Source organism: Anoplopoma fimbria, chromosome 24, assembly GCF_027596085.1.
Source record: "Anoplopoma fimbria isolate UVic2021 breed Golden Eagle Sablefish chromosome 24, Afim_UVic_2022, whole genome shotgun sequence".
Classification (NCBI taxonomy): domain Eukaryota; kingdom Metazoa; phylum Chordata; class Actinopteri; order Perciformes; family Anoplopomatidae; genus Anoplopoma; species Anoplopoma fimbria.
In genome coordinates this window covers 12,649,535-12,674,802 of record NC_072472.1, presented here as the reverse complement: position 1 = coordinate 12,674,802, position 25,268 = coordinate 12,649,535, and the positions used below count along the sequence as shown (strand labels likewise).

Sequence of the window (25,268 nt, the reverse complement as noted above, 5' to 3'; positions counted from 1 at the left end):
TTCCCTTGTGTGATTCAGAATGAAAAAAAATGAGGGGACTGATGTGTTTCAATTCTTTGTATTTTAACTTTAACCTTTGTTTCATCATTTGAAATCATAATCAAATGTTTATAGTACAGTATTTTCCATTTTCCAGTAGGCACTGCTTTCTGTGAAGTGTATACAATTACTCAAACAATAAAACAAACAGCATCTCAGCAAAAATGCCTCACTGATGTTCATATTTGACTGTCCTCAAACTGCATAGTGCTGTTCTGACTTCTGTAAAATGCTTGACATTGCTTACGTCACACATAGAAAATTGTCATTTAGCAGTAAACATCACAGTGAGAGTGACTTTCACAACAGCACTATTTTGCACAGTGGGACTTCACAGCATGATCAAATAAGCACATACAGCAATGTAGAACAAGACTAAACTCTTCTGTACTGTTCTGTACTGATACTCACTTTGTACAGTGGACACAGATACAAGGCAACATGACTTATAAAGGTAAATGCTTTACCAGTAGTTCATACACAAAGAAAACTACTGAGACACTCTGAAGACATTATATGTTAAATTATAATGCATATCAAATTTTGAAAATTAAACAATTCCAATAAAAAAACAAAAACATTTTGAAATGGAAACTTAAATAGCTTTTTTCAAAAAGAAAATTGTGTTGTTGTTTTTTTGCTCTCCCTCTCATATAAGCGAACTTCCAAAATCTCAAACATACAATACAATCTTCACCGATATGTGTGTCTGCGTGAGGATTAAGTCACAGATATGGCAGAGAGGATTTAGGTTAGGAATACATGTAACTAGCAATGGGAATTCCTCCCTGGTGCATTACTACAGACCTCTAATCCTCCTCCCCTACATATGCCGAGGACAGATCTAGGTCCAACATCCTCTGCTCTGCCTCACTCAGCCTGTAGGGCGAGCCACCACTGCTGCTGCTGTAGCCTCCAGACATTGGCAGAGAGTGGCAGCGACCTTTCCTCTGCTCCGAAGACGATACACTAAAGGTGGAGCTGCGCTGCCGCCCCTTGACCCCAGAGCACGACTGAGCCTCCTTTAATTTCCGCGCCAGGATGTTTCTCTGGATAGGCGATGGGCCGCGACGGTTCCAGTTCTGCTCAGCACGATCCACACTGAGGCTGGCAAGCCCCGCGAATGGACCCCCGATCCCTGAGATTCCCTCTCCACCTCCTGCCTCGCCACTTCTTTGCCTATCCTGAGCAGCACTGACTTCTGCTTTAGCATATTTCTCAGATGCTGAAATGCCGTTTGTGTTGGTTCCTGTGTGTTTGAGTTCATTGCTCTGACAGGGAGCAGCTGTCTCTATCCAGGGCTTCCTCTGGTCATTCCTCTGGGGTCTGGATTTAGCCCACTCTGGGACCCCGTGCTCTGGAATGGGGTAAGAGCTATATGGCTGCCTCTCCCGTCCTCCTTTATTCCAACAACTTCCTTCAGGAAGGGTCCGAGATCCCACCTGAAAAGGACAATGAATTATCTCTGTTAATTAAAAAGGCTCAATCAAAAAATAATACCAATATATAAATAAATATATATGAACACATAAATGAAGCTGGATAGTTGACCTGGGTCATGCTCCTTTCTCTGAACTGTCTGGAGTGTACAGAGGATAGAAGTTGGGGTTTGGTGTCATTAAAACTGGAAGTCCGGCGAAAATGTGGATTCTTATTATAGGAGTTTCCTATCGATGCCTCTCCTCCGCCTCTGATACCTACTAACCCACTCCTCTCTACCATCTCCACCCAGTCTGCAGTGCGGTCACGCCATTTTGAGCTGCCCCCACTTGCATGAGCAGAAGGACCTAAGACCAGCTCCACTCTGGGACTCGATCTGTCCGGCGTGATCCTGGAAGTCTGCGATGGCAGCTCAGAAAAGTTATCTGCAATCCGAAATTGATCGTGGTTTTCGTCGTCCTGGAGGCCCAAAGGGAGTGTGGGATGAGCCAGTCCACTTGGTGTAGAAATGGGGGAGTTTGTGGGTAAAGCAGATGTCCCTACAAGGGTGTCATGGACTGGGCTTGAAGAGACATGGTACAGCAGTGTTGCCTCCTTTAACCCCTTCTTCTTCATTTCTTTCAACTGCTGCTGAGCCAATCGGTACCTAGAGAGACAATATTGTTATTTTTTAAGACTGGGGGAGTGACAGAAAAGGTTTGACTATAACGTTCTCAGGTGATGAAAGTGAAGAAGATCCTTAACTTACCCAAATATTGGTGGCAGCATCTTCTGACCCGTGGGGGACAGCCTTTCTGGGTCCTGTGAGAGAGGTATCACCAGGGACTGTGAGAGAGGCTGACTGCCCAGGGAAGGCCTGTCTTTCTGGGCTAAACCCAAACCCATTCCCCCCGGTTGGCCGTGGCAGTCAGACAGGCTTGGTCTTTGAAGGCTGTGGCCGCAAATGGACGCCTCATCGGAGAGCTTGCGTCCTCCAGGGGAATGCATGGAGCCTCTGCGGACAGAGGTGCACTGAGGGGTCTTGCAAAGCTTTCTCCACAACGTCACCACAACGGTAGCCAGAATCACAACCAGGCAAATGGAGATACCAGCCACCACAACCATGTTACCACCTAGGGGGGCGACTCCGACAGCCACAGGGGGGAGGGATGGAGAAGGAACGGGCAAGACTGGGAACAAGAAAGGGAGATTATTATGTTAAAAAAGTGTGGTGTGCTGATTTTTTTAAAGGAGAAAAAAGGAGATAACGGGTGAAAAGACTGACCGACACAGTCCTCCAGCGAGCAGAGGGACTGTTCCTTCACCATGCCAGTGCACTGCATCCCTCCCACACCTGAGGGCAGCAAACACTCACGCACTCGTTCCCTCACCCCCTCTCCACAGCTCACACTGCAGGCGCTCCACGGCAGCCATGGGCCCCATGACTCTGCAGAAAAACACATTATCAAATCATTTAAAATTGCAGTTAAATTAGTAAGTGTGCAAGCCTTACTTATGTGCTGTTAATGTCAATGTTGGGATCATTTTGAGGGAATTATAAGCCAGTCGAGGTATAACAAATAAGAACCTTCTACATGGAGCTGAAAAATACGCAAACATCATATCACATGACATCGATCAGTTAATGCTTCATCCCAAAGATGACAGAGGGAGGACACAGCTCCAAAAGCATCTGACCATATCGAAAATGCGACAGTTCAATGGTTTATTATCTAATTTGGTAAATGGCCTTAACTTTAGTGCTGTCTATGTATATATATTTGTTGGGGTTAAACAATTTCATTTCTTAGGGATGACTCAGTTGTGTATCTGCATACAAAATAACAGAATAATTAGTTATGTACTAAGGCTGACATTTCAGGATAATGTGACATCATGCACTGTGATATTAGTGACACTAGGATGCAAGGGAATGTACAAGAGTTCATATAGTGGCATGGCCAGTCAGCTGTAGGTTACTATGCCTATTTTCTGCATTTTGGGGATATGCTTTGTTGGCACTGATTTCATGGTTTTATATTATGATGTTTATATTATGATTTTTAGCTCTACATCTGAATACAAAGATACTGTGTGATCTTTTTATTCTGTTGAGACATATAAGGTCGCCCTTCACCTCGAGAAAAAAAAGAAAAAAAAGATGACTATTTCAATCATGCCTTAAAATAGCAATAAGTGATGTGGTCTTTATGTTCGCTTCTAAAGATTGGACTTTAATGCAAAACAATCTCATGAGGCTGTCTACTTCTTTTATGATGCAATGTTCAATCTCGACAGGATATTGCTATTTATAAATATTGAATGACAGTGTGACAATGAGCAAGCAGACACAACATCAGGATTCAGAAATGGAAGCAGCTAAATGGAATTCAGCCATCATTCATTTGAATTTTAACACCTGTGCTTCTCTTGTTTTGCCGGTCAAACATGTCTTACATGAAAAGGGCACTTTGCCTACTCCTTAATGAAGCCTTTCCTTAAGATTGACAGGGAGTAAGTAACTCTTTCCTTCCAGAGTTTAGGAAATTCACAGTGTAAATGTATTTTTTAAGCAGGTTATGGAAATGAATGAATGAATGTATTCTTGGCAGCAGCCAAATGTAAATGTTTCGATCGATTTAATCTCACCTGCGCTCCTGTGAACCACCAAACAGGTCTGTGCAGGACTAGGGGAGCGACTGAAGTTGAAAACGAAACGAAAGCAGTACTTATTCCTTCCAGTGTAAAACACAGAACAGTTGAATTCTGTCTCGTTCTCTCCCTGGGTCAGCCAGTTAAAGGCCAGCAGAGGTGAAGAGGGCTCCTCTGGTCCAAACCCCATCAGTGCTGTTTCACCTGCTTCCATCCCAGAGGAAACAGCAATCCCTCTCCCAACACCTGCGTCCTTATACAGCAATACTTTCCCATTGATGTGAGCACACGGTGGGGTTATCAGTTTGACAGTCATCGTCCCTTCACAACCACTCCTGTAAGCGTTGGTATTTTCCACCAGCAGCTTGTAGGAGAAGATGCGGGACAGGTAGAGAGGTCCAGAGCTCTTCACATCTTGTGCTGCATGTGGAGACCGTAAAGCCACTCGAATGAAGTCTCTTTCGGTGAAGGGGAAGGCGCAGGACAGCTCAACACTCTGGGAACGGAGGGGTTTGATCGGGTGTCTTGTGCGGGCTTGGACCTTGTCGATGCTGATTCGCCCTATCTGGTTGTACTCCAAGTAGCTGACTTCTAAGAAGAGAGCCGAGTCAATGCCGCTGGAGCAAGCCTGAAAGTGTTCATTAGTGGAAATCCCAACCTGGAGAGAGAGAGAGAGAAGAAGAGACGTATGAATCACTCTGATACTCGTTGTGCAGCATAATAAACCTTAATGTTTTTTGAGATCTTGCTTGTCTTGCCTGAAATGATCCTGAGTGGTTCCCGGCCCTGTCCACAGCGATGTGAAAGGTGGGCCACTGAACCTGCAGTTCAGAACTCCACCACCAGGTAGTGCTCTCTGCAATACTGTGGTGAGTGCCATTAGAAGGAGATACAGCAGTGATGCTGGTCTGCCTCAGCAAGAACCGGAAAGTTCCCGCATACAGGAAACAAGAACAGTTGAACTCCACCCTACCGTCCGATTGGTTGTTGGGGATAGTCCTGGTCAGAAGGGTGGTGTTGGTGTCCGTGTTGACCAGAGAAAGGCTCGTGTTGCGGATGGTGCTGCTGTTGGATTTTGTGCTGAAGTCCACAAAAACACTGGCGTTGCTAAGGGCAACGTGGAAGGAGGGCCAGATATTGAGCCCTGCAAAAGCTACAGGAAAGGATGCACAGAAGTCACATAAGGCAAAAAGAAAGACCATTTTAATTATTGTTTATGCATCCTTGCACAAACATTTCCAAGTACATACATAGTGGATAATATGTGATCTCACCCATTGTTTTGTCATCGTGTCTTTTTGTATTTATATCTGCTGCTTTTTGTACATTTGCTTTTTCATTGTTCTTGTTTTTATTGATGTGACTTTGCAACCTGTTGGCTACTGTGGCCACAGGGAGTGTTTCTGTCTCAGTTAACTGCAGTGACTCAATAACATGACATGTTCTATAATTTATATATCCTAATATCTGTTTAGATGCGGAAAACAGCATCCTGTTTTGACTGTATAACAGAAAAACTGTCATTTTTGGTTGATTTTAGAAATCAATCTGGGAGAAATATGCTATGTAGTGTCTCTTTTGACAACATAATACATGTTCATCAGGATTTATGATACCAAAATCTGATGCACAATTATCTAACAACTAATAATGTATAGGCCTATTTATATACAGTATTTCCTAGGTGACATCCAGTTAAATTGCAATTGGCCTATCAGTATTCAGGGAAAAAGTAAAAATGTTGCCGCACAGTTGCATATTATTTTAAGAGCTATTGTTCTGTGTAGTGCGTAGATCCTGTTGTGAAAACCTTACATCCTCACAAAACAAAGAGGGTGTGGGAAGAGGAAGAGGCTGACAATCCATTGCACCCTCCATTCCTCTGCCTTGGCCTCCAGGGTGGTAGAGCACAGTTAAGTTAACATGTGTTTGCTTGATTAAGTGATTTAAAAACCAATGATCCTGCCAGCCTTTTCAATTGTGTTATTAAGGTTGTTTGGCGACACTCACCATATCCCATGAGCGCCAGCAGAAAGGGCAGCAGTGAGACAGCCTGTGGCATTCCGATGTCTGTGCCTCGGTTTTCTCCTTCACCACATGAGCGCCCTCTTCCACCATCCCTGACCTCTACAAATCAGAGGAAAAATCCACAAAATAAACAACAAACGAAAGAATCCACAAGAAGGCAGCAGGCAACAACTAATAGTGCTTGTGGGCGTCATCAGACAGAATCAGGCATGGGAGATGTGTAGTACACGTCTCTGAGGTAAACAGGAAGACTAAAACATGAAGCTGTGACCATGAGGTGTTTTTTTGGGGGGGGGATTAACAGTGGCGTCTCTTCCTTCAATCTTCACAATGGGAGAGCAGACAAGCAGTCCATAACAAATACTTATGAAGTAGAGCCAAATCCTTGTATTTTGGTTTCTTGCAAAGTTTGCACTTATTGTTTCTCTACTGTTTCCGTAGACAAACAATAGACTTTTTTAAGAAACGTTGTTTCTGGCACCATGCTGCTGCCTGTATTTGACACTCCCATACATATCCTACTATTGGGCTTTGCTTTGCACTAGCCTGGACCAGAAGTCTGTATATAAGAAGCATGGACTAATCACATAAGGTTGCATGAACTTAAATTACACTACTTGAATTCACCATAGTTTGGTCCCAAAAAAAATCCCTAATATTTATTCTTGGTTGAAGAGTTTAATTGTCAACTTCTAACCAAATAGTAAGCATCTCCTTTATACTCATCTCAAATGTATCTGTGTTTAGCCACAAAGAAAGCTGAATATATAATGTTACTTCTTTTGAATACATAATTAAAACATATCCATGATTCTAAACCTGGGTTTTGTATGTTGTATGTATTACTTAGACCTAAAGTTTAAGATCTCGATCACATTCATAACCGTCATCGCTTTCAGCTGGAAAATAAAGCTTTAATACTCACATTTATTGTCGACTCAGCACTGCATAATTCCACTGAAATGTCCCAACACATCAGCTGACAACAGCAGTTCCTCCATGTACTGCTAAAACATTTTTTTTTTCCCCGACTGAAACTACAGATGATTACAATGGGACAGTAGAGACGAGGGTCAAAGACACAACCGAGATCTCCAAAAGGCGCGCGCCGGTGTTCAGTGCGCGTGAGAGATCTCGCTCACAGCAGGGCGTTCTGAACACATCACCCGCAACTCACTATTTGCACAGTAAAGACAACGTAGGCTTCTGTTTAGCGGTAAACAAACCAATAGACTATATATTTTTTCCCCCAGAAAGCATTCAGAGATAAATATGATTGAGTAAATGTTTTAACCAAATATTACTTTTGTAATCCAACAAGCACCTTTAATAAGATCAGTGGTGTACAGTAACGAAGTAGAAATACTTCGTTACTGTACTTAAGTCGTTTTTTTGGATATCTGTACTTTACTTTACTATTTATATTTCTGTTGACTTTCACTTTTACTTCACTACATTTTGCAAAGAAAACTGATACTTTGACTCCGATACATTTCCCCTGAAACCTTCGTTATTCGCTACAAAATCAAATCTATCTTTAGAAAAAAATGAAACTTGTTATGCATCTTATTATAAGATGCATAACAAGTTTCTTTTAAACTGTGTTTTCACGGGGACACTATGCAAAAAGAAGTTAAAGTGGGTTTTGCAGTTGCTCTAACAATTCTGTTCTGAACTAAAATAAAATAAAATTGTTAAGATAGTACATTTCCAAAAATATTGGTTCTCAAGTAGCATACGGAAAAACCCATGCAGCATGTTCACAAGGAGATTCATTTATACAAAATGAATTTTGCTACAGGCAATAGCCAAAATAAACAAATGAAAGACCCTTTTCTTTCCTGGCAGTTTACAAATTGCATTATACTGTATAAAAGCAATAAAGAGATTGTTAATGCAGCAGGCACCTGGGTCATCAGAAAAACTGAGGAAAGTGACTACATGGAGTAATATGTAAGATCCAACAGATGGATCGATAATTCACTCCTTCAATAGGCATTCACAGATATATTTGTTTTGTATGAAGATGTTGTAAAAGATAGTCTTAAAATAATCTAATGATAGTCATATGGAAAACCAGACAGGATAGCAATGTGTATCATAACTTGAACAGGAGGCAGGGTAACAAAATAGATCATTTTATACAATGCAGTCATGACAAGTAAACAGAAGAACTATTCATCACAAACATCAGATGACCTTCCCCCCACATAAAAATACTGACAAATGTATTCCTCTATTATCCATTGATGAAAGATAACCTTACTGAGATTTGAGCAGATGACACTCAGCTCAATGGATTAACTTAAAATGCACCATTGAGCAAATTCATCGCAGCATGCAAGAACAGGACCTAGTTTCAGCAAAAGTTCAATGTCATGCATGAATCCCAAATCATTATGATCAGACCTGCCTCAGTTCAGCTCTTGAAACAAGTAATTATATGAGTGAACAAAACAAGGCAGGGTAATCTAATCAGCTGGAGTGCTCTACAGACATTCAAATTTCCTCAAGAGAGAGAGAGACAGCTGAAAACAGGAAGCTGGTCTGAAAATAAAACACCCTTTACTGTTCAGTTCAGTTCACAATAGGAACAAAGAACTGTTTATTCTGTGTGTAAGAAGCTCCACAGGGACACTCAGAGGTTATAAATTAAAGTGGTAACAATCTTAGCAGAAAGCAGAATTTTTAGACATAAGGCTAGTTAGACCAGATGGGATTTATTACAATATGCCTATATCACACATTATACATTATTACTTATGCAGTTATACTCTTCCTTTGATTTACTGTGAGTATACATGGTAATGTGATTTTACAAGTGCACTTTAACAGGGTGCTTACCTTCCAGTTTGGCTTCAAAACTGTCACAACTGACCTTCCTACAACATAACTTCTGTAATGAAAGGATTAATTGTCTGAATAGTGATTTGGCCACATGCCCTATTGTTTTTCACTGGGAACCAAATTGACAGCAGATCAGGCATTTTATTTTATTTATCATTTTCTTGAATGTATTGTAGACAAAAGTTATTAAATGCAAAAACAGTTTGACTGGAGAACAAAGGGACATGAATCGTGGTTTAATAGACAAGATTGAGAGACCAAAGCAATATGAAAGGTGAAGTAGGGTTTTAAAATTCATTGTAAGCTGGACATCTGGGCATGTTCACTCCCTCCTCAGAAGATGAGACAGCATGACAAAGCTTCACTCCTTGTTCATTTATTACAGAAATGTATATTTTACTTTGGAAAACATGTAATCAAAACGCTATGGGCCTTTCATACCAATCCATACTCGTAAAAAAGAAAGTATACGCTCTGCGACAAAAGAATGTGTGAAGAAAATGTACACTGGATATCTTATTATATACATTTTCCCAAACTTATTTATTACTAAATGCACATGATGATCACTCCATCAAGCAGAGCAAATCTGGGAACACTTTGCTGCATGTAAAGTATTTGAGCAGTTTCTGGAAAAGTTTCTCTTTGCTAACTTTTAAGACAGAGTTTGCTCTTGGATTTAAAAAAAAAAGAAACATAGCTGGTATTGCCTACAGTGGATTTGTAAAGATCTACCACTAACAGAACACCAACTGTTTAAAAAATCATGTCTAGACTGAATAGGTATATTAACGCTCAAAGTACAGCAGACACCGGTACGCTCTTGTAGTGGCAATGCATTAGTCTATTAGCAGAGACAGTGCAGCCCAGTTGAAAAGTATTTTTTCCCTTTTTACAAAATAATGCACAGGTCAAAAGAGGTTTGGGTAGAATCTCAAACCCTCAACAGAGTCATCTCTACACAGGTGGCCCATCTTCTCAGCTAGCAACAACCTGGAGATGAGGAAGGAATAAAGAAGAGGACTTGTGTGACTGAATGCAGCAATAATCTTACAACAAAATGGTGTAGTAAAACAGATCGCCTGTATCAATGAGATTCACAACTTACCGTTCTTTAGAGAGAAGAACGGAGAGACCCAAGAACTTTGCAAACTCCTCTGCTGTCAAAGAGCCTTTGTCTGTCACCTGTAGAAGAAGAACATGAGGAAACAGGACGTGAAATTAAAACTTTGAACTTAAAGGTTTGCGACTGTGAATTATCACGATATCTTTCAAAGATATATATCCAAGACGGCATGCTGTTTGATCAGTCTTAAGCGTGTCAGTGTCAGTATAATGTTTGGAATGGTAACGCTTACATTGTCCAGTGCTGAGGCTATCATTTCCTCTTCGCTGTGAGACTGCAGCTGGACCACCATCACACCACTGTCAAACACACGCAGCCTACAAAGAGGACAAGATGGATGAAGGAAACAGTGTGTGTGTGTTTGTGAGAGATCATGATGTTTTATATAGCTAAAATAGGGTGCTGACTGAAGAACAGCAACCAGTTTGCGGGTACTAGGACTAAGGTGGTGTAGAAAAAGGCCAGTTTGTCTTTTGTAACACTGGGAAGTGACAGGAAATGACAGCCGCAGAGGTCTTGACAATACCTCAAACAACAGGAAGTCAGACAGGAAGAGTCTGGCCTCTGGGATACAGCGCAGGCGTCAACTTTCCACTATATCTATCTTATAAACACAAAGCCTGATCTATACATAAATGAATGTATGAAGGTGGGCAAAGATAAATTAAACAATAAAATACAAACAAAACTCACCTCAACGGGAGCTTCAACGACTCAAACATCTTGCAGGCGTTTACCAAATCTTCTGGAGATAGAAGCTGTGGAAAGGGAAAGAAAAGTGACCTTTTGACACCAAAGACCTTTGTGTGCAGTTTGAATGTAAAGATAGCAAAGGTGTGTATAATTAGCTCAGCTAGAGTGAAAATACATGGATATGCCAACTCAAGTACAATTTAATTTTTTTTTTTTTTCCTGTGCATCTGTGAGCATTACCTCCATCCCTCTAGCACGGTTGACGAGACAGTACACCTCAGTGAGAGCCATCATACCGCCACGCTCCTGAGAGGGTAGGCAGAAAATAGCAAGAGCAAAATGGAATATAAAATAAGTAGATGACTAAAATTAGAGTTTGATCCAGGGCTGTGTAAAAATAAAACACATGACATTAATTCAAACTTACCTCCAGAGGAGCCTGTAGCATATCTCCCAGCTGCTTAGCTAGCTGCATATGGTAATGTGTACCTGATCCATGCGTTTCCCTGGTAACAGGGTCAGCAATACCCATGCTCAGCAGGTAGGACTTAAACCGAATTGTCTATAAAGCAGAACATAAGTGTTGATAAAAAGCAAAACTATTTGAAAAAAAATTGTGGGCAATTAAGACTAAAAACTGATATGGTGTAGCAGCATTAAGTAATCACAATATAAGTTGTGTGCATAATGGTCCAGTGAGGTTAGGGAGTACTTTATGATTATTTATTGCTGTATGTACAGTAGTTTGAAACCACGCCCATTGTCTTCATGTTATCGTGTGTGATTATGCTGAAGTTCATACCTCATCTTCTGTAATGTTTCCCTGCTTGTCTTTGATCTTGTTGGCTATAGATCTGGACAGCTCCACCATCTCCTTGGCCTGTTAGTTAAAGTAGACAATCATTCAGCAAATCCCACAGCATAGCCGTATATGAGCTTAACACAGGTTTGATATCTATGGTTATGATGTTGGAACAATCATACAGCAAAATGGATAACATATAAGAAGATTTTAAAAAAGGTAAATAATTCTGTATTAAATCAACAACTACAGTAAAATATGAACATACAAAGGAAATCATTCTTTACCTTCACCATCAGCTTACTGAGATCCTCAAAGGCCTTAAAAAAAAGAGATCTAATGGGTAACAGGGCTCATTCACAATTTTCACAATTAAATAGACCACAAAAATTTCATGGCTACATATTTAATTTAAACATCATTCCACAGAAACCCCACCCATCCTTTGGCTGGAGGATAAAACTGCTAGCTCACACCCTCAACATTCTTTTAATTAAGTTAAATATATGTCATTTTTATATTTATTCATATTCAAAAAATACCAACAGAGGTTGCATAAACACATAAATTCATGGATGGCTAATGACAGCTGTGGTCAGCTTGAATTAATGTCAGTAACAATAAATTCCGATGGTGAGTTTTTGGCAGAAAAAAAAAATAACATTCAGAGGAACCTCTTAAACTAAACCACTCTGTATTCTCAACTATCCTCACAGTCATTTCAGTAGTAATATAGCTAAATACAAAACTTCAGCTGGGAGCTTTGAGGAGACACATTTCTTGTTATTTCAATACTTTTGCTTTACAGTACCTCAGAAATATTTTTATCGGTTTCTTTCCTCTTCTCCTCTATCTTCCTCTCTATGCCAACAATCCCCACGGCACGTGTTCTTCCTGCCTGCATGACCACAAAGGAAAGAAAAACACACGTTCTGAAATACACATGCCCTTTGAAAGAAGACTGAGAGGGCAAGGAAAGACAAACAGTGAGGAGGGAACAAATTGTGCTGTTACAGTCCATAAAAATTTTTTAGTGACTATGATTTCATAGTGTTTGTCAAAAATTGAATTTAACTCATTTAGAAACACATGAGCTAATGCAAAAGAAAGGACAGCGTGTACACAGAGAGCCAGAACAGAAATGTATTTTGACTTTGGTGTGAGTTCTGCTGTGGATTACTATTCCTAAATGGATGTCAATGTCAATTTCAAGTAATAGAGCAGTACGTGTCACAGAAGTTCTGACTGGCCCAATAATATAGTCACAACACTGCCATCCTGTGGTACATAAATTGAATTGATAGGCATGTCATTATGTTGTACATCACCTATTTAAATGCTGAAAGGCAGTTTTTGCTGGTACAGCTAAGATTCTAGTCGGATGAGAAGGAGCATCTGTTCAGCTTCTAACCTGAGAGCCGGTTCCTGTGGGGATGGGTTGTGAGGCTGGTGTATTCTCCCATCTCTTCTGGGTCATCTCTTCTGTTAGCCTCCTGTGAAACTGTGAGCAAATGACACCACGTAGTAAAGAATCAAACATAGAGTCTAACTTAAGAATGCTCATTAAGAGATGAAAAGACAAAGCTAAATGCTCTTTTAACTACTTTTATAAGTGGCACTACCTCAATCTGCCCATGTTCTTTGAAGGACAGCTTGATGAAGGAGTACTTGCTTTGTTGGTAGGGACCTGGCTCCTTGTTGGCAGGCGCTGCATGCAGGTGGATAACTATTTTTGCACTACAGAATAAGATAAGTCAATAGTTAATTTACCATGTACTTCTTGTGAATTAAAATGATTATCAACATCGTTTCTCAACGTAATTCTGAAAGCCTGCTTCTAATTTATGTTCATATTTCTGTGCCCAACACAAGATTTATTTTCTGACACTCACCTCTTTCCTATTCCTGCAGCCTGCTCCTCAAATAAGACGATCTGTGACAGGGGCATGGCTATGCAGCATTCCTACAAGCGACAAGAGAAATACAGGAGTCGTCGTGAGAGTCAGCACACAACATATGAAAAGACAAACACGTGAACAATGGCACCATGTCTCACACAATCACTGCTGTCTTACATGGTTTTTCACGTCCCTCCAGATCAACCGATGGGTGCTCAACAGGGCAACCCCAACATCAAGTTTAGCCTAATCCAATGACAGGAGAGTACATGACGTTAATATTGTCTCATATTTATTTACCAACCACCATAATTATGCACCTGAACGTCAATAGTGTTGCCTCATTCAGCTGACGTTATCTTATTGACATTGTTGCATGAACGTTGTAGCTGCTGTATTGTTGTGTCAGGCCACACACTAAGCAATCAGAAAGCAATAGTATACCTTATCATCACCGTCATACAGTCTGACACCTCGTTGCTGAATCACTAAAGTTTCGTTTATTTCCAGGAGCCCATTTGACCAAGAAAAGCGGTCCATTTTTACCACTACAAGACAGATTGTTGACTATTCTGCTCTGCTGCCGAAACCCATTTTTATGTTTACTTCCGGTACGCTGTTCAGAAGTGCCCTGTCTGTGCCTGCTAAGAAACACGAAAATAAAAAAATGAAAAATATATATATAAATTATAATCAATTGAATTAATACTTGTGTTGCCAATAAATCAATTCTTAGCAATAATGATGCCACCAAACCAACTGTCATTATTTTTTTATATCTTAATACTTCGCTGCACGGTGTCTTTTCTGACAGGCAGGCTTGTCCTGTGTAGGGGTCCTTTCCACTGTTGACGTTACTAGCGCCAGCTGTCAGAGGAAGCTAGCAAGACTGCTATCTCTCCTAGCGCGTTATTTTTAAATTTGTAATGATTTACTTTCTACATTTTCCACTCTGTATCGTCATTATCGCTTGCACTGGATTCAAACTAAACTTGAATGAATAGATGTCCTAGAAAATCCGCGTTTCCCAGAGTCCTTTTTGTTGAGCTGTGCACAGCATTGAGGATAGCCGTAGCTGGCTAGCTTGTTGTTAGCTGCGGACAAATCTGGTGCAGGCAGGTTTTTGCACTGCGGACACTGCTTCTCTTGTTTGGAAGTCATTGTTCATCGGTGGTTGTATTTAAAGTTGTATTTTAAATAAGGACTGTAAAGAGCATGCAGCTTTATTACGGAACTGAAGGATAACGATTTAGTGAAAACATGCAATGCTCTGAATAATGCTTTTGGCAGCATTATGAATTTAAATCAGCAACGTTGGATGACAAGCATGGCATTTAGACTTTAAGTCATCCGAATGCATTTCATCTCAAATAATAATCTCATCTGCTGCAGTGTAAAACGTGTGTTTAGAAGTTGCGTGTTATAATAACTATTTATTGACCAACCTGTGTTTTAAACCGACAATAATGGATAAGAAATCATTTGATATAGTGTTGGATGAGATAAGAAAGGTAAGGACGTCTAATCCCAAATCTTCTGACCGATTGAGATTTGAAATGGTTAGATTTAGAAAGTTTGATCATTCTTCATTCTGTGTTTCAGTGTGTCCTGACCGATCAACGGATCAGAGCCATAGAGCAGGTGCATGGGTATTTCTCCAGTGAGCAGGTAACTGTCCACAAAGTTGTTGATCAATGCATACTCAGGATATGTATTTTCAATATTTGTTTTTCATGCAAAGCACATGCATAGTTACAACAGAGGACAATTCAAATATGGTTTTGGTCAAAATGTAATTTTTTATAAATAATAATCGGTCATGTTGATGTAAGTTGTAATACTGTCTTGAACACCCCCAGGTGACGGAGATACTGAAATATTTCTCATGGGCAGAACCACAGATCAAAGCAGTAAGAGCTCTGCAGCATGTGAGTAGGAAGTGCTTTAGGTGACCATTAAAGTTCATGGTTTGCATTGCTAAATATTTTTAGAAATGGTTAGAATTGTTTAAAAACATCAATAATAGCGAAAGGTATTATTTTGTGTGGCATTACCCCCTCTCGGTGTCATTGGTATGTTTTAACACCTTTCTCCTTCTGTTGCCTTTTAGAAAATGGTTGCAATCCCTACAACCAAAGTGGCAAATATCCTGAATTGCTTCACCTTCTCAAAAGACAGACTGGCTGTCCTGGAACTAATAGCTTTGTGAGTACATTTTGAAAACGCCTTTAAGCACCCTGAATAGACTTTAAAAAACGTAGGTCAAACTTTGTAATATCAGCCGATCGGCTAATTAGCTACTTGTTTAATATGAGATTTGTTCCCATACAGGAACATTTCAGATGCTCAAAATTATCGTCCTGTAGAGGATCTGTTTCGCATACACTTGTCTGAGAAGAAGCGAGCTCGCAGGATACTGGAGCAAGTAAGTTCACCTGAACAAGTTTTATTTCATGGTGTTTGTGTTCAAGGTAGGTTTGCATAGAAACCCTATTTACTCATTTTATTTTTTGGTGTCAAAAGACCCTGTGGAATCCCTGTGGTAGCAATATCCCCAGGGAACAATTGTCTTCTAGTAAGATGTGTGGGAACAATCAAATGGTGCATTTTAAAATAAAATGAAATGATGCTTTTTAAAGAGGGTTGTGCATATGTTAATGCATTATCTTGACATCCCTAAAAAATGTAATGTTTAAATGCATGCTGTAAATACAACCAAACCCACAGTTTCTAAAATAATACTACACTTCTGTGTCACTAGGTATGTAAGGTTGGCTGCAAGGCTCCGGTAGCCATGATCTCGTCCTGTGGTATGATACCAGGGAATCCGTACCCTAAAGGTAGACCCAGCCTGGTCAGTGGAACATTCCCTGTAAGTATAAGCAGAGCCCTCCATTGAGCTTTCCTGAAGCACTAACAACTTGTACTGTCTTGAGGCAAAAATATAGAAGTGCCACAATCTAAAATGTGGATATTTTACTTTGAATGCTGTTCACTTTGTTTTTGTAAAAACTTGTGGCATCCCAGGGGACTTGGAGGCAAGATTTACAATAAAACAGGAGACTCAGAGGCAGTTGGTATGAAACAAACAGTGTCCTTTTTAATAAAGAGGTTGGGGTAAAGGGGATGGGGTCAAACTTAAATAAAGATTCAGTTCCACTGTACTGTGTGGGTAGAGAGAGAGAGAGAGAGAGAGAGAGAGAGAGAGAGATGACGCTGCTTGTTTGTAGTGGTTTGGGAGATCCTTCTGCCCAGCTGGTTTGCAGCTGCTGCTTATAAACTGGGTAAACATATGCCTGCTCTAATGACCTGATAGGCTGCAGGTGTGACCAATGCCATGTGCCCGGTGGCTGCAGCACCTGAACTGGATAGAACACTCCCCCCCCTGGTTTGCCACAAACTGTGTTGCATACAAATAATAATAGTTATACTGAGTTCATTTATTTGTCTTGTGATTTCAATTGAAGTGCCAGCAAAAATGTAGCACACCTGACACATTTTGTCTGCTCAAAATAAGCCTGACCGTGTAAACATTTATTTTGTTTTTGATCACAGGGAATTCCTCCAGTAAAGAAAGAAGCAGATAAGAAAGAGGACACCTCTAACAATCTTGAGGGGAAAGGAATTTCGGCTCGTATCATTGGACCTTTCAAACCTGTAAGCACGTGAATGGGAATCATCACAGACTGGGATGATGTAACAGTACCAGGATGCCCCAGAGAAACCTAACAAAAGCTAGCAATAGCAATGGACTAGAGTAAAGGCTGTAAGCTGAATAATAACACGTACAGAAAACTTTTTGAAATATTTTAGTCAGAACACATTAACAAACTCTTCACATTTGGATGTAAAGCATGGAAATTCACTTTGCACACTGAACTCCCCACATTATTAAATAGTGTTAATGTTGTGGTGACGGATAAGGCTATAAAACGTTTTTGACTTCTGATATCCATTAGAGATAATTATCTTGGAATGCGGGGACATTATATTAAAACGACCAACACATGCTGCATAAAAGTGCCTCATTGTTGGGCTTTTATAAGTTTGATCTTCCACATCTTTCTCTTTGGTTTTCACTCAGTGTTTTATCAATGTTATCAATGTGTTACTTATCTTATTTCACTTCCGAACACTTGCATTAGAGATTCACAGAATTACACAGAACTGTATCAGTGAAGAGTTTTATGCCTTTTATTTTTTTCTATCCTTTTTTCTAGTTTCCATCAACCTACAACCCTCATCGGCCTGTGCCCTACCCTATACCACCGTGCCGACCCCATGCCACCATAGCACCAAGTAAGAAACGACCCTCATACACACACGTAGCCATGCCTTCCCCCTCCCTGACCTGTAATCCAACAGTGTATACACAACTTGTTGATGATAAGAAAAACAGATATGTATGATGAAGGCTCTCAGACAATTGTGGATTTAATAAAGCTGCTTTGAGTTGTTTTAGTTACAATGAGACATGTTTTTATTTTTTACTGCATTCTAGGATTGTTTGAGGTATAGATATCAGTGGAGTACGTTGTGTGCGTGAATCCCACATTTGTATGTATGTGTGTGTGTCTATATAAGAATGTGTGGTGGACGCTATTAATATTTGCAACTACTACTACTCGTAGGTGCGTACAACAACGCAGGCCTTGTTTCTGTGGGAGGGGTTATAACAACGAGCGTGCCCCCTCCCCCCTACAACTCCACCCACAAAGTAGCAGGTATGATTCGTTGGAATCGCGTGTGTGTGTGTGTGAGCGCAAATAGACATTCCTTGAAGCTTGCTGCCTAACTCTCTGGCATGCTGCTTACCTGCGCTTCTCAAGTTTAATGCCTCTTATCAGGTGAAGAATGCGCCTCTTATTTCTGGAGTACACTGAGTGACCAGAAAAATACACCCCATCGTACTTTTTAAATTCAACCCGACACAGAGCTGTGTACTGGACCACATTTCTGATATTTTACACAATCCAGTATTTGTTCTCCTCCAAATATGTAGGTGTAGCAAGGCTGTTGTATTGTATTGCAGTACAACATGAAGGTACTTCTGTTTTCTGGTCAGTCGGTGTAGAAGTATGCTTTGATGAATTGTGAGGATGGGTCTGTTGTGGCTTGGACCCAGGAATAGCTTTAAACTAATCTTTTTCTTTCTGGAATCATGCTGTGTGCTGGCGTTTTTAACATGCATTGCTTCGGACAACTTGTGTTTTTTGAACGCACTTTCTCATCGGCTTTCACCGTTGAAATACATCTTTAAGGGCCTTTGGGGAGACATGTGGTAATACGCACAAAGATATCTCAAGCAGTATTAAATTAACAATTTCCCCCAAAGGTAAGAAGAAGACATATTCCAATCTTGAAAATTGTTAGTATTTGCATATAATAAGTTGCACGCAGGGATGCTCTCTGGCTATTCCTCTTTGCTGTGTCTCTCCTCATTGTTTAGATGTGAGTGCATCGCTTCTTCTACTATAGTTTGTCGGGTTTTAACCTTTTCTGTCTTTGTTCTGGAATGAAATATGTTTTGAAAAAAAAAGCAAAAAGGTATTATTAAAGTATTTTATTTTAATTTTTCCTAGTTGATTCTAACACCATGACGGATCAATATCATTATTTGAGGTGATCTTTTTCACCAACTTTGATTTTTGTTTCCCCCTCCAGGTTACGCCAAACCAGGCAATCCACAGCACACCACCCCTGGAGTCAAGAGCGGGCCCCTCCTCATCCCTCATGGGTCCACGCCTTCAACCCCTGTCCCACCTCAAGCTTCTCCTGCTCAGCCACCTCCCACAACCCCCATCACACCAGTTTTCCCTGGCATGGTGCCCTCTCACAACCCTAATGCCCCCTCTCCCTCCCCTGTTCCGTCCCCGTCTGTCATCAAAGCAGGCCCACAGACCCCCAGTGGCCATGTTCCACCTACACCCTCATCCGTCATTAAAGCCCACACACCTTCAGGTACCCCTTGTGGAACTCCTGTCCCCGGCAACGGTGGCTTCTCCCCTTCTCCCTTCCATGCCGTTTCCCGACCAGGCACCCCTGCTTCCTCCCGTAGCGGCCCAGACCCTTTATCTCAGACCAACTCCATGGGCTCAAACCAGCAGAGGGTTTTTTCTCAGTCCACGGACCACCAGTCAGGACACACTCACCATGGCATACACCCACAAGCAGGTAACCCCTCTGGGTCAGTGATCCGAAGTTACACCCCCTCTGGACAATCCACTCCGGTTATTCCGGGCTGTTCCACCCCAGGTCTCAGTCCCAAACCCTCCCCATCTCACTCTGCACAGATTCAGGCTGCCATGGCCGCGGCTGGAGTCCTGAACAGACACACTGGGGGTGGTAACAGTGGCAGTAACAGCCCTGTGCACTCTGCTTTCAAGGGCACCTCTCGCTCTGGAACACCATCCCAGCTCAGCTCTCTTGTGGTGCAAGGTTCTGCCCAGGCTGCCCTGGCACGTTCCTTGGGTCTGTCACACCCCTCGGGTTCTCCTCAAGTCTCTCTCTCTAGTCCTGTTGGTATGGCCGGCTTCCAAGCTCTGTCCTCCAGCCCAGCACCCTCTCATTATCCTGGCCTGTCCCCCTTTCCCTCCCTTGCATCCTCTCTCCCTCCTTCCTCCATGCCTTCATCCATGTCCACAATGGCTCCCACTACCAACATGTCTAACCATCCACAAACCTCCATCTACTCTGGCCTGGCCCATAATGCTGCCCCCGGTTCAGCCTCCCCTTACGGTCTGGGCCTCACCTCTGCCTCCTCTTTATTCTCAGGCCTTCCGCCTGGTGCTAACCCCGCTGCTTTCCCAGGGTTAGGGGTTTCAGGAGGGCATGGTGCTGGGAGCCCTGTGTTGTCTTCATTCATGGGCCTGCCAGGGGCCTCTTCATCATCAGTAGCATCGGTGTCACCGCTGCAGGCAGCAGCGGCGGCAGCAGCAGCCGCAGCTGGAGTTCCATCATCATCGCCAGTTTTACCGGGCTTCGCGTCTGCTTTCAGCTCCAACTTTCAGCCTGGGTATGTGAGCTTTGAACATTTTTACTGTCCAGTATTCAGGAGCCATGTTACATAATTACATAGTTACATAATCTAAAATAAACCTAATGGTTTTATATTGATTCTAAATATTATTTAATTTAGTCTGACATGAAAGAAATACCGTAGCCACTACTACATTTAAATGCGGGTCTGTGCAAGTTAAAGTTCTCATCTTCCTCTGTGCCGCAAAGCGAATTTACGGAAAAATGCCTAAAACTAAAAAAACTAGAATTATTCCTTTAAGTCTGTTTTCAATGTATTGGCATACAAAATAATCTACCAATGTTTGTTTACATTTTAAATTAATATACAAATGTATCTATGAGAGTGGATCATTTTTCTTATGCCTTTAAAACAGTAGTAGTAAAAAGATGTGTATATGGTTGGATATATAATTATCTTAAGTGCACACTATTTTGTCTCTCCATTTCCAGTAAACACAGTAGTAAGATCTCAGAATTAGCTCTGGGTTCATTTGAACACATGTCATTGCTTTCCTCTTACATGTTTAACTATGAACAAAAATGAAATAAACTCATGAAATTTATATTTTTTTTTAAAGAAAAAGAGAGATGTCTTAGAAAAATGGCAGGTAAAAGGGCATCACAAATGACATGCATCAATTTTCCACTCTGGGTTTTATAAGTGGAAACACTGCACCCAAGTGCAAGGTCCACTTGTGCTTCTACTCGAAGGGGGTCAGGCCACGCCTTTGGTTTGTGTTGTCTCAGAGATTTCTTTGATTGTTGGATACCAGGTGATGATTGTCAACTATATAATTATCACGTTATCTTGTCAATGAACAAGTGTTGCACAAACAGCTTTTGTCCAGAGTTCATACACTCAATAGGCGGGTGGTGTCCTACTTGCAAGAGCTTATAAATGAGCAAGAATGTTTTACATCGTAATCATGGAAATGGTAAATAGTTTAGTAAAGTAGGCAAAAATATAATAGATTTTACACTGAATATAAATTACATATCCAACCATATACCACCTTTATTCTACGTTATATTGTATAAGAAAAGGTATCCACTCTCATTCACAAATGTGTATATTTATTTAAAATATAAACACAAACATTGGTACATTATTCTGTATATTCATATAATGCACACAGACTTTAAGGTAAAAGTAAATGAACATATTCGCATATTTGGAGTTTGATGGGTGCAGAAACGTCTTGGTGTCTCCACTAATTGCCTGGCAACGGATTAGATATTTTCTTCACATTAACTCTTGTAAAACAGCCAATTGACTATTACACTTAGTTTTTTGTATGGATTATACAAACGAGATATAACGTGTTAACTAGTGAGCTTTAGTGGTACTGCATTATTTTACCTTTGAAAATAGCCTGGCTAGCAACTGTTTCCCCGTTTCCAGTCTTTATGCTAAGCTACGCTAACAGGATGCCGGCTCGAGCCTTGTATTTAAATGAAAGATTGCACATTTGTCCCAATGGGTTGAACAATTCCTTTAAAGAACAACAAAAATGATACTCATTCTAGTCATATAGTCACCTCAATATGTTCCAAATTTGTGTTGTATTTTACCACATTTAAATAAAAAATGAGGATTATAAACACTGTAGCATTTTGTTGTAAAACCCAGTAAATATAGAATAATGTGGCAAAGAATACTATAAAAATTAGGATCACTATGTAAAGTGTTGACAGTAACTATTCTGCATGTTCCAGGTTGAGCAGTGGACTCCAGCCTCCAGGAAGCAGCGGGTTCCCCGGCTTGCTATCCTTCCCGGGGATGCCGGGCTTCTCTCCCTCTGCCTCTCCTGCTACCCTCGGTGGCCTCCACAACCAAGCCATGCAGTCTGCCCTGCTGCAGGTACACACACACACACACACACACTATACTCTGGCATTCATTCAGGGAGGGGAAGTGGAGAGGGTTGAGTCCTACAAGTACCTTGGGGTGCAGATAAACAATAAACTGGACTGGACACACAACACTGATGCCCTATACAAGAAAGGACAGAGCAGGCTGTTCTTCCTGAGGAGGCTGAGGTCCTTCAATGTGTGCAATAAACTGCTCAAGGCATTCTACCAGTCTGTGGTAGCCAGCGCCCTCTTCTTCGCTGTAGCGTGCTGGGGTGGTGGCATCAGGACTGGAGATGCCAACAAACTTAATAAGCTGGTGAGGAAAGCCAGCTCTGTGGTGGGTCTGGAGCTGGACAGTCTGGAGTCAGTGGGTGAGAGGAGGATGAAGGCCAAACTCGGAGCCATCCTGGACAATCCCTCTCACCCTCTCCATGAGGAACTGTGGCAGCTGGGCAGCTCTTTCAGCCATCGGCTGATTCTGCCAAAGAGCAGGACGGAGCGCTTCAGACGCTCATTTGTGCCCACTGCCATCAGACTGTACAACAACAGCGGAGACCACAGTCTGTCATCATGCTGACCAGCCCCCCCCCATGTGGATATACTGTACATTTTTTATTTGTATTCTTATTTTTTATTTTATTCTATTTTTATTTTTATTTTATTGTATAATATGTGTATTTATTATCTGTTTCTGTGTAGTTGAGCTGCTGCAACACTTGAATTTCCCCCATGGGGATCAATAAAGGAATATAATAATAACATTTTTGAATTTCAGTTTGATAAAGCCCTGATGCTACAACAACACAGCTTCTCTTTGTCTTGTTCCAGGCTCATTCCACATCTGGGTTGGAGAACTTCCCTCCTCAGGCCAACAGTTACACCAACTATCCCCCAGGCCCAGGAAACCCCTTTCCCCTCCAACCAGGCCTGCACCCCCAGTTGGGTTGGCAGTGAAACCCACAAAGAAACATTGAGTACCCGTCGCTCCCTGTTGTACACCCGGCCCAACCCCTCAGCAGTTGACATGTCTTGAACCCTGAAGAACACAAGACAGATTGAAGAGTTTCAATAATGAGTATGTCACAGCCAGAGTGACTCTACTACTACAAAATACACTATGGTGAAAACAGTTGAAATAGTGTGTTGGGGAAATGGCATATTTCCTATTTTATTCATCCTGAACAGTTGTAAATATCAGATGTCAAAGTTGATAGGTTTTACAAGTAGACCATGACTGGTTTAAATGTTAGCTGGACTTGGCTGTTTTTAATCAAGTTTATCAACATTTATTAGTGAATAATGAATTATAGAAATGAAATTGAAAAAAATGTACATGATATCATGTAATGAATTGACAGTATCTTCATGTAGTATTTCATGCAGTCACAGTGGAGAGGACATGCGTATGATTCCGATTGATTATTGTGTTATGACATGAATTATTTTGCTGTTTGTTTTATGTTATATTGTACTGTATGGCGCAGTCATATTTTGATGAGGGACCATCATTTCTTTGATCCTAGTGCTTTGTCAGGGACGGGAGCGTTGTACACAAAAACTTGCATTTGGCAGTTCCACTCATGTCTGTGTTAAATTTCAGTGAACACACACACACACACTTGTGGCTGTCGGCAGTCTACTGTGATTCACATTGCATATGTTTACACATTTGTTTTGACAGACGTCACCGTGCTAGTGCTATTATTACAGTATTGACCAGATATACTGTATGCAGATGTTTCTGAGAACAAGCAGATGTTGATTAATATATGGACTTGAGATACAAAATGTCTATATTCTTCAGTAATGCTTTGCAACATAGTGAAAACTGTAATTTTACCTCATTAACTGTAAACCCCAGTACACTCGGAGACGGTTACAAGTGATAGACAAGCTGTTTAATGCCCTGTGTTTTTATTTTTGTCCTTTTTGTATTTGCACCTGTTTTCTTATTTTGTCAGTAAACTGCTGGTCGCTGTAGCTGTTGCTGTATCTCTTTTCTGTGCCATGGCTATCAGGGAAGCCAATGCTTTTAAAGAGGTGTAACAATCAACACCTGTTTATGTGACTTTTTAATAAAATATCAAATAAGTCCTATAAGTCTGATTAATTGAAATTGCACAAGGCTTAAAAAAAAAAGTGAATTGCTGTGTCAGAGGGACATCTATACGTACTCTTAGCAGTATAGTTGTTAAATATTACAAAATGCTGCCTCAAAAGTGTCCAAATAATGACCAGCACTGAAGGTTGTGGTAAACATATGTGTTAATTGATAAGCAATGGTCAGTATTTTAACAGTTTTACAGCCTACTTACAGTTAATTTATGGCTTTACACAGTGCTTATCATGAGCATCTGTAAAATTGCTCAACACAGAGGTGATGCCATCAGTCATGTGATAATTAGTCATGGAAATCCAACCCCCAGTCATGGGATCTCACTGGAGCATTTTCCATTATTCAATTTTTTTCCCATTCTAGCCCTACTTTATCAACTGTTATATCACTGTATATAATTATATTAGATATGATACATTTATATATATAACAATAACAAACAAGTCTCCATGTACTACAACAAGTGTAGCAGACATTTTGTTCATTCCAATCATCAAATTATGTCTTCTCTGAAGCCTGTCTATTTAAAAGAAATGTTGAATATCCCCTAACCTCCTTGTTTGGTTTTTATTTTATTTTATTCTTTCTATGGATTTGAAATGGGTCTTGTATGTATTGAATCAGAGCCCTGATTCTCTTCAAAAAGAAAGTCAAATTGAATAATCTTAGGGTTGGGAATACTTCCTCATTCTAGTAGGAAGTGAAAGAAGTGGAAAGTAGGAAATTGCATTATTTACTTCTGCGTCAGAGAAATTACAATACTATACATAAACA

At 40.8% G+C, this 25,268-nt stretch overlaps 3 protein-coding genes across 4 annotated transcripts; 1 reads left to right on the top strand and 2 right to left on the bottom strand.

The window, feature by feature from the left end:
* Window positions 1-48: 48 nt before the first annotated feature.
* On the bottom strand, window positions 49-7,235 carry LOC129113593 (thrombospondin type-1 domain-containing protein 1). Its single transcript, XM_054625983.1, has 8 exons — window positions 7,064-7,235; window positions 6,121-6,237; window positions 4,869-5,263; window positions 4,108-4,768; window positions 2,744-2,905; window positions 2,228-2,648; window positions 1,591-2,125; window positions 49-1,481 (listed from the first exon to the last, which is right to left on the bottom strand). The coding sequence occupies exons 2-8, from the start codon at window positions 6,170-6,172 to the stop codon at window positions 849-851; spliced, it is 2,859 nt and encodes a 952-aa protein (XP_054481958.1). The 5' UTR covers window positions 6,173-6,237; window positions 7,064-7,235; the 3' UTR covers window positions 49-848.
* A 1,462-nt stretch (window positions 7,236-8,697) lies between these two features.
* vps36 (vacuolar protein sorting 36 homolog) lies at window positions 8,698-14,110 on the bottom strand. Its single transcript, XM_054625971.1, has 14 exons — window positions 13,949-14,110; window positions 13,682-13,750; window positions 13,499-13,569; window positions 13,229-13,343; window positions 13,018-13,107; window positions 12,418-12,504; window positions 11,894-11,926; window positions 11,607-11,684; window positions 11,232-11,366; window positions 11,045-11,110; window positions 10,805-10,869; window positions 10,344-10,428; window positions 10,094-10,170; window positions 8,698-9,978 (listed from the first exon to the last, which is right to left on the bottom strand). Exons 1-14 carry the CDS (start codon window positions 14,042-14,044, stop codon window positions 9,897-9,899), a joined length of 1,149 nt encoding a protein of 382 aa, XP_054481946.1. The 5' UTR covers window positions 14,045-14,110; the 3' UTR covers window positions 8,698-9,896.
* Window positions 14,111-14,383: 273 nt separating this feature from the next.
* On the top strand, window positions 14,384-24,464 carry proser1 (proline and serine rich 1). Of its 2 annotated transcripts, XM_054625737.1 has the most exons (12): window positions 14,384-15,015; window positions 15,107-15,172; window positions 15,364-15,432; window positions 15,615-15,709; window positions 15,836-15,929; window positions 16,266-16,376; window positions 17,060-17,161; window positions 17,725-17,803; window positions 18,136-18,228; window positions 19,169-20,519; window positions 22,241-22,385; window positions 23,207-24,464. In XM_054625737.1, exons 1-12 carry the CDS (start codon window positions 14,971-14,973, stop codon window positions 23,330-23,332), a joined length of 2,376 nt encoding a protein of 791 aa, XP_054481712.1. In that variant the 5' UTR covers window positions 14,384-14,970; the 3' UTR covers window positions 23,333-24,464. The 2 variants fall into 2 exon arrangements, with proteins under 2 accessions (XP_054481712.1, XP_054481713.1); XM_054625738.1 differs by lacking the exon at window positions 18,136-18,228.
* The last annotated feature ends 804 nt before the right edge of the window (window positions 24,465-25,268 follow it).

Coding starts and splice junctions, on each gene's coding strand:
- LOC129113593 (XM_054625983.1), bottom strand. CDS start 6,172: ATGCCACAGGCTGTCTCACTGCTGCCCTTTCTGCTGGCGCTCATGGGA. Junction 5,264..6,120: donor GCTGGCGCTCATGGGATATG/GTGAGTGTCGCC, acceptor CCTTTCCTGTAG/CTTTTGCAGGGCTCAATATC. Junction 2,649..2,743: donor CTCGCTGGAGGACTGTGTCG/GTCAGTCTTTTC, acceptor TCTTGTTCCCAG/TCTTGCCCGTTCCTTCTCCA.
- vps36 (XM_054625971.1), bottom strand. CDS start 14,044: ATGGACCGCTTTTCTTGGTCAAATGGGCTCCTGGAAATAAACGAAACT. Junction 13,344..13,498: donor GCTGCAGGAATAGGAAAGAG/GTGAGTGTCAGA, acceptor CTTATTCTGTAG/TGCAAAAATAGTTATCCACC. Junction 11,111..11,231: donor TGCTACAGGCTCCTCTGGAG/GTAAGTTTGAAT, acceptor CTACCCTCTCAG/GAGCGTGGCGGTATGATGGC.
- proser1 (XM_054625737.1), top strand. CDS start 14,971: ATGGATAAGAAATCATTTGATATAGTGTTGGATGAGATAAGAAAG. Junction 17,162..17,724: donor TCATTGGACCTTTCAAACCT/GTAAGCACGTGA, acceptor CCTTTTTTCTAG/TTTCCATCAACCTACAACCC. Junction 20,520..22,240: donor AGCTCCAACTTTCAGCCTGG/GTATGTGAGCTT, acceptor TGCATGTTCCAG/GTTGAGCAGTGGACTCCAGC.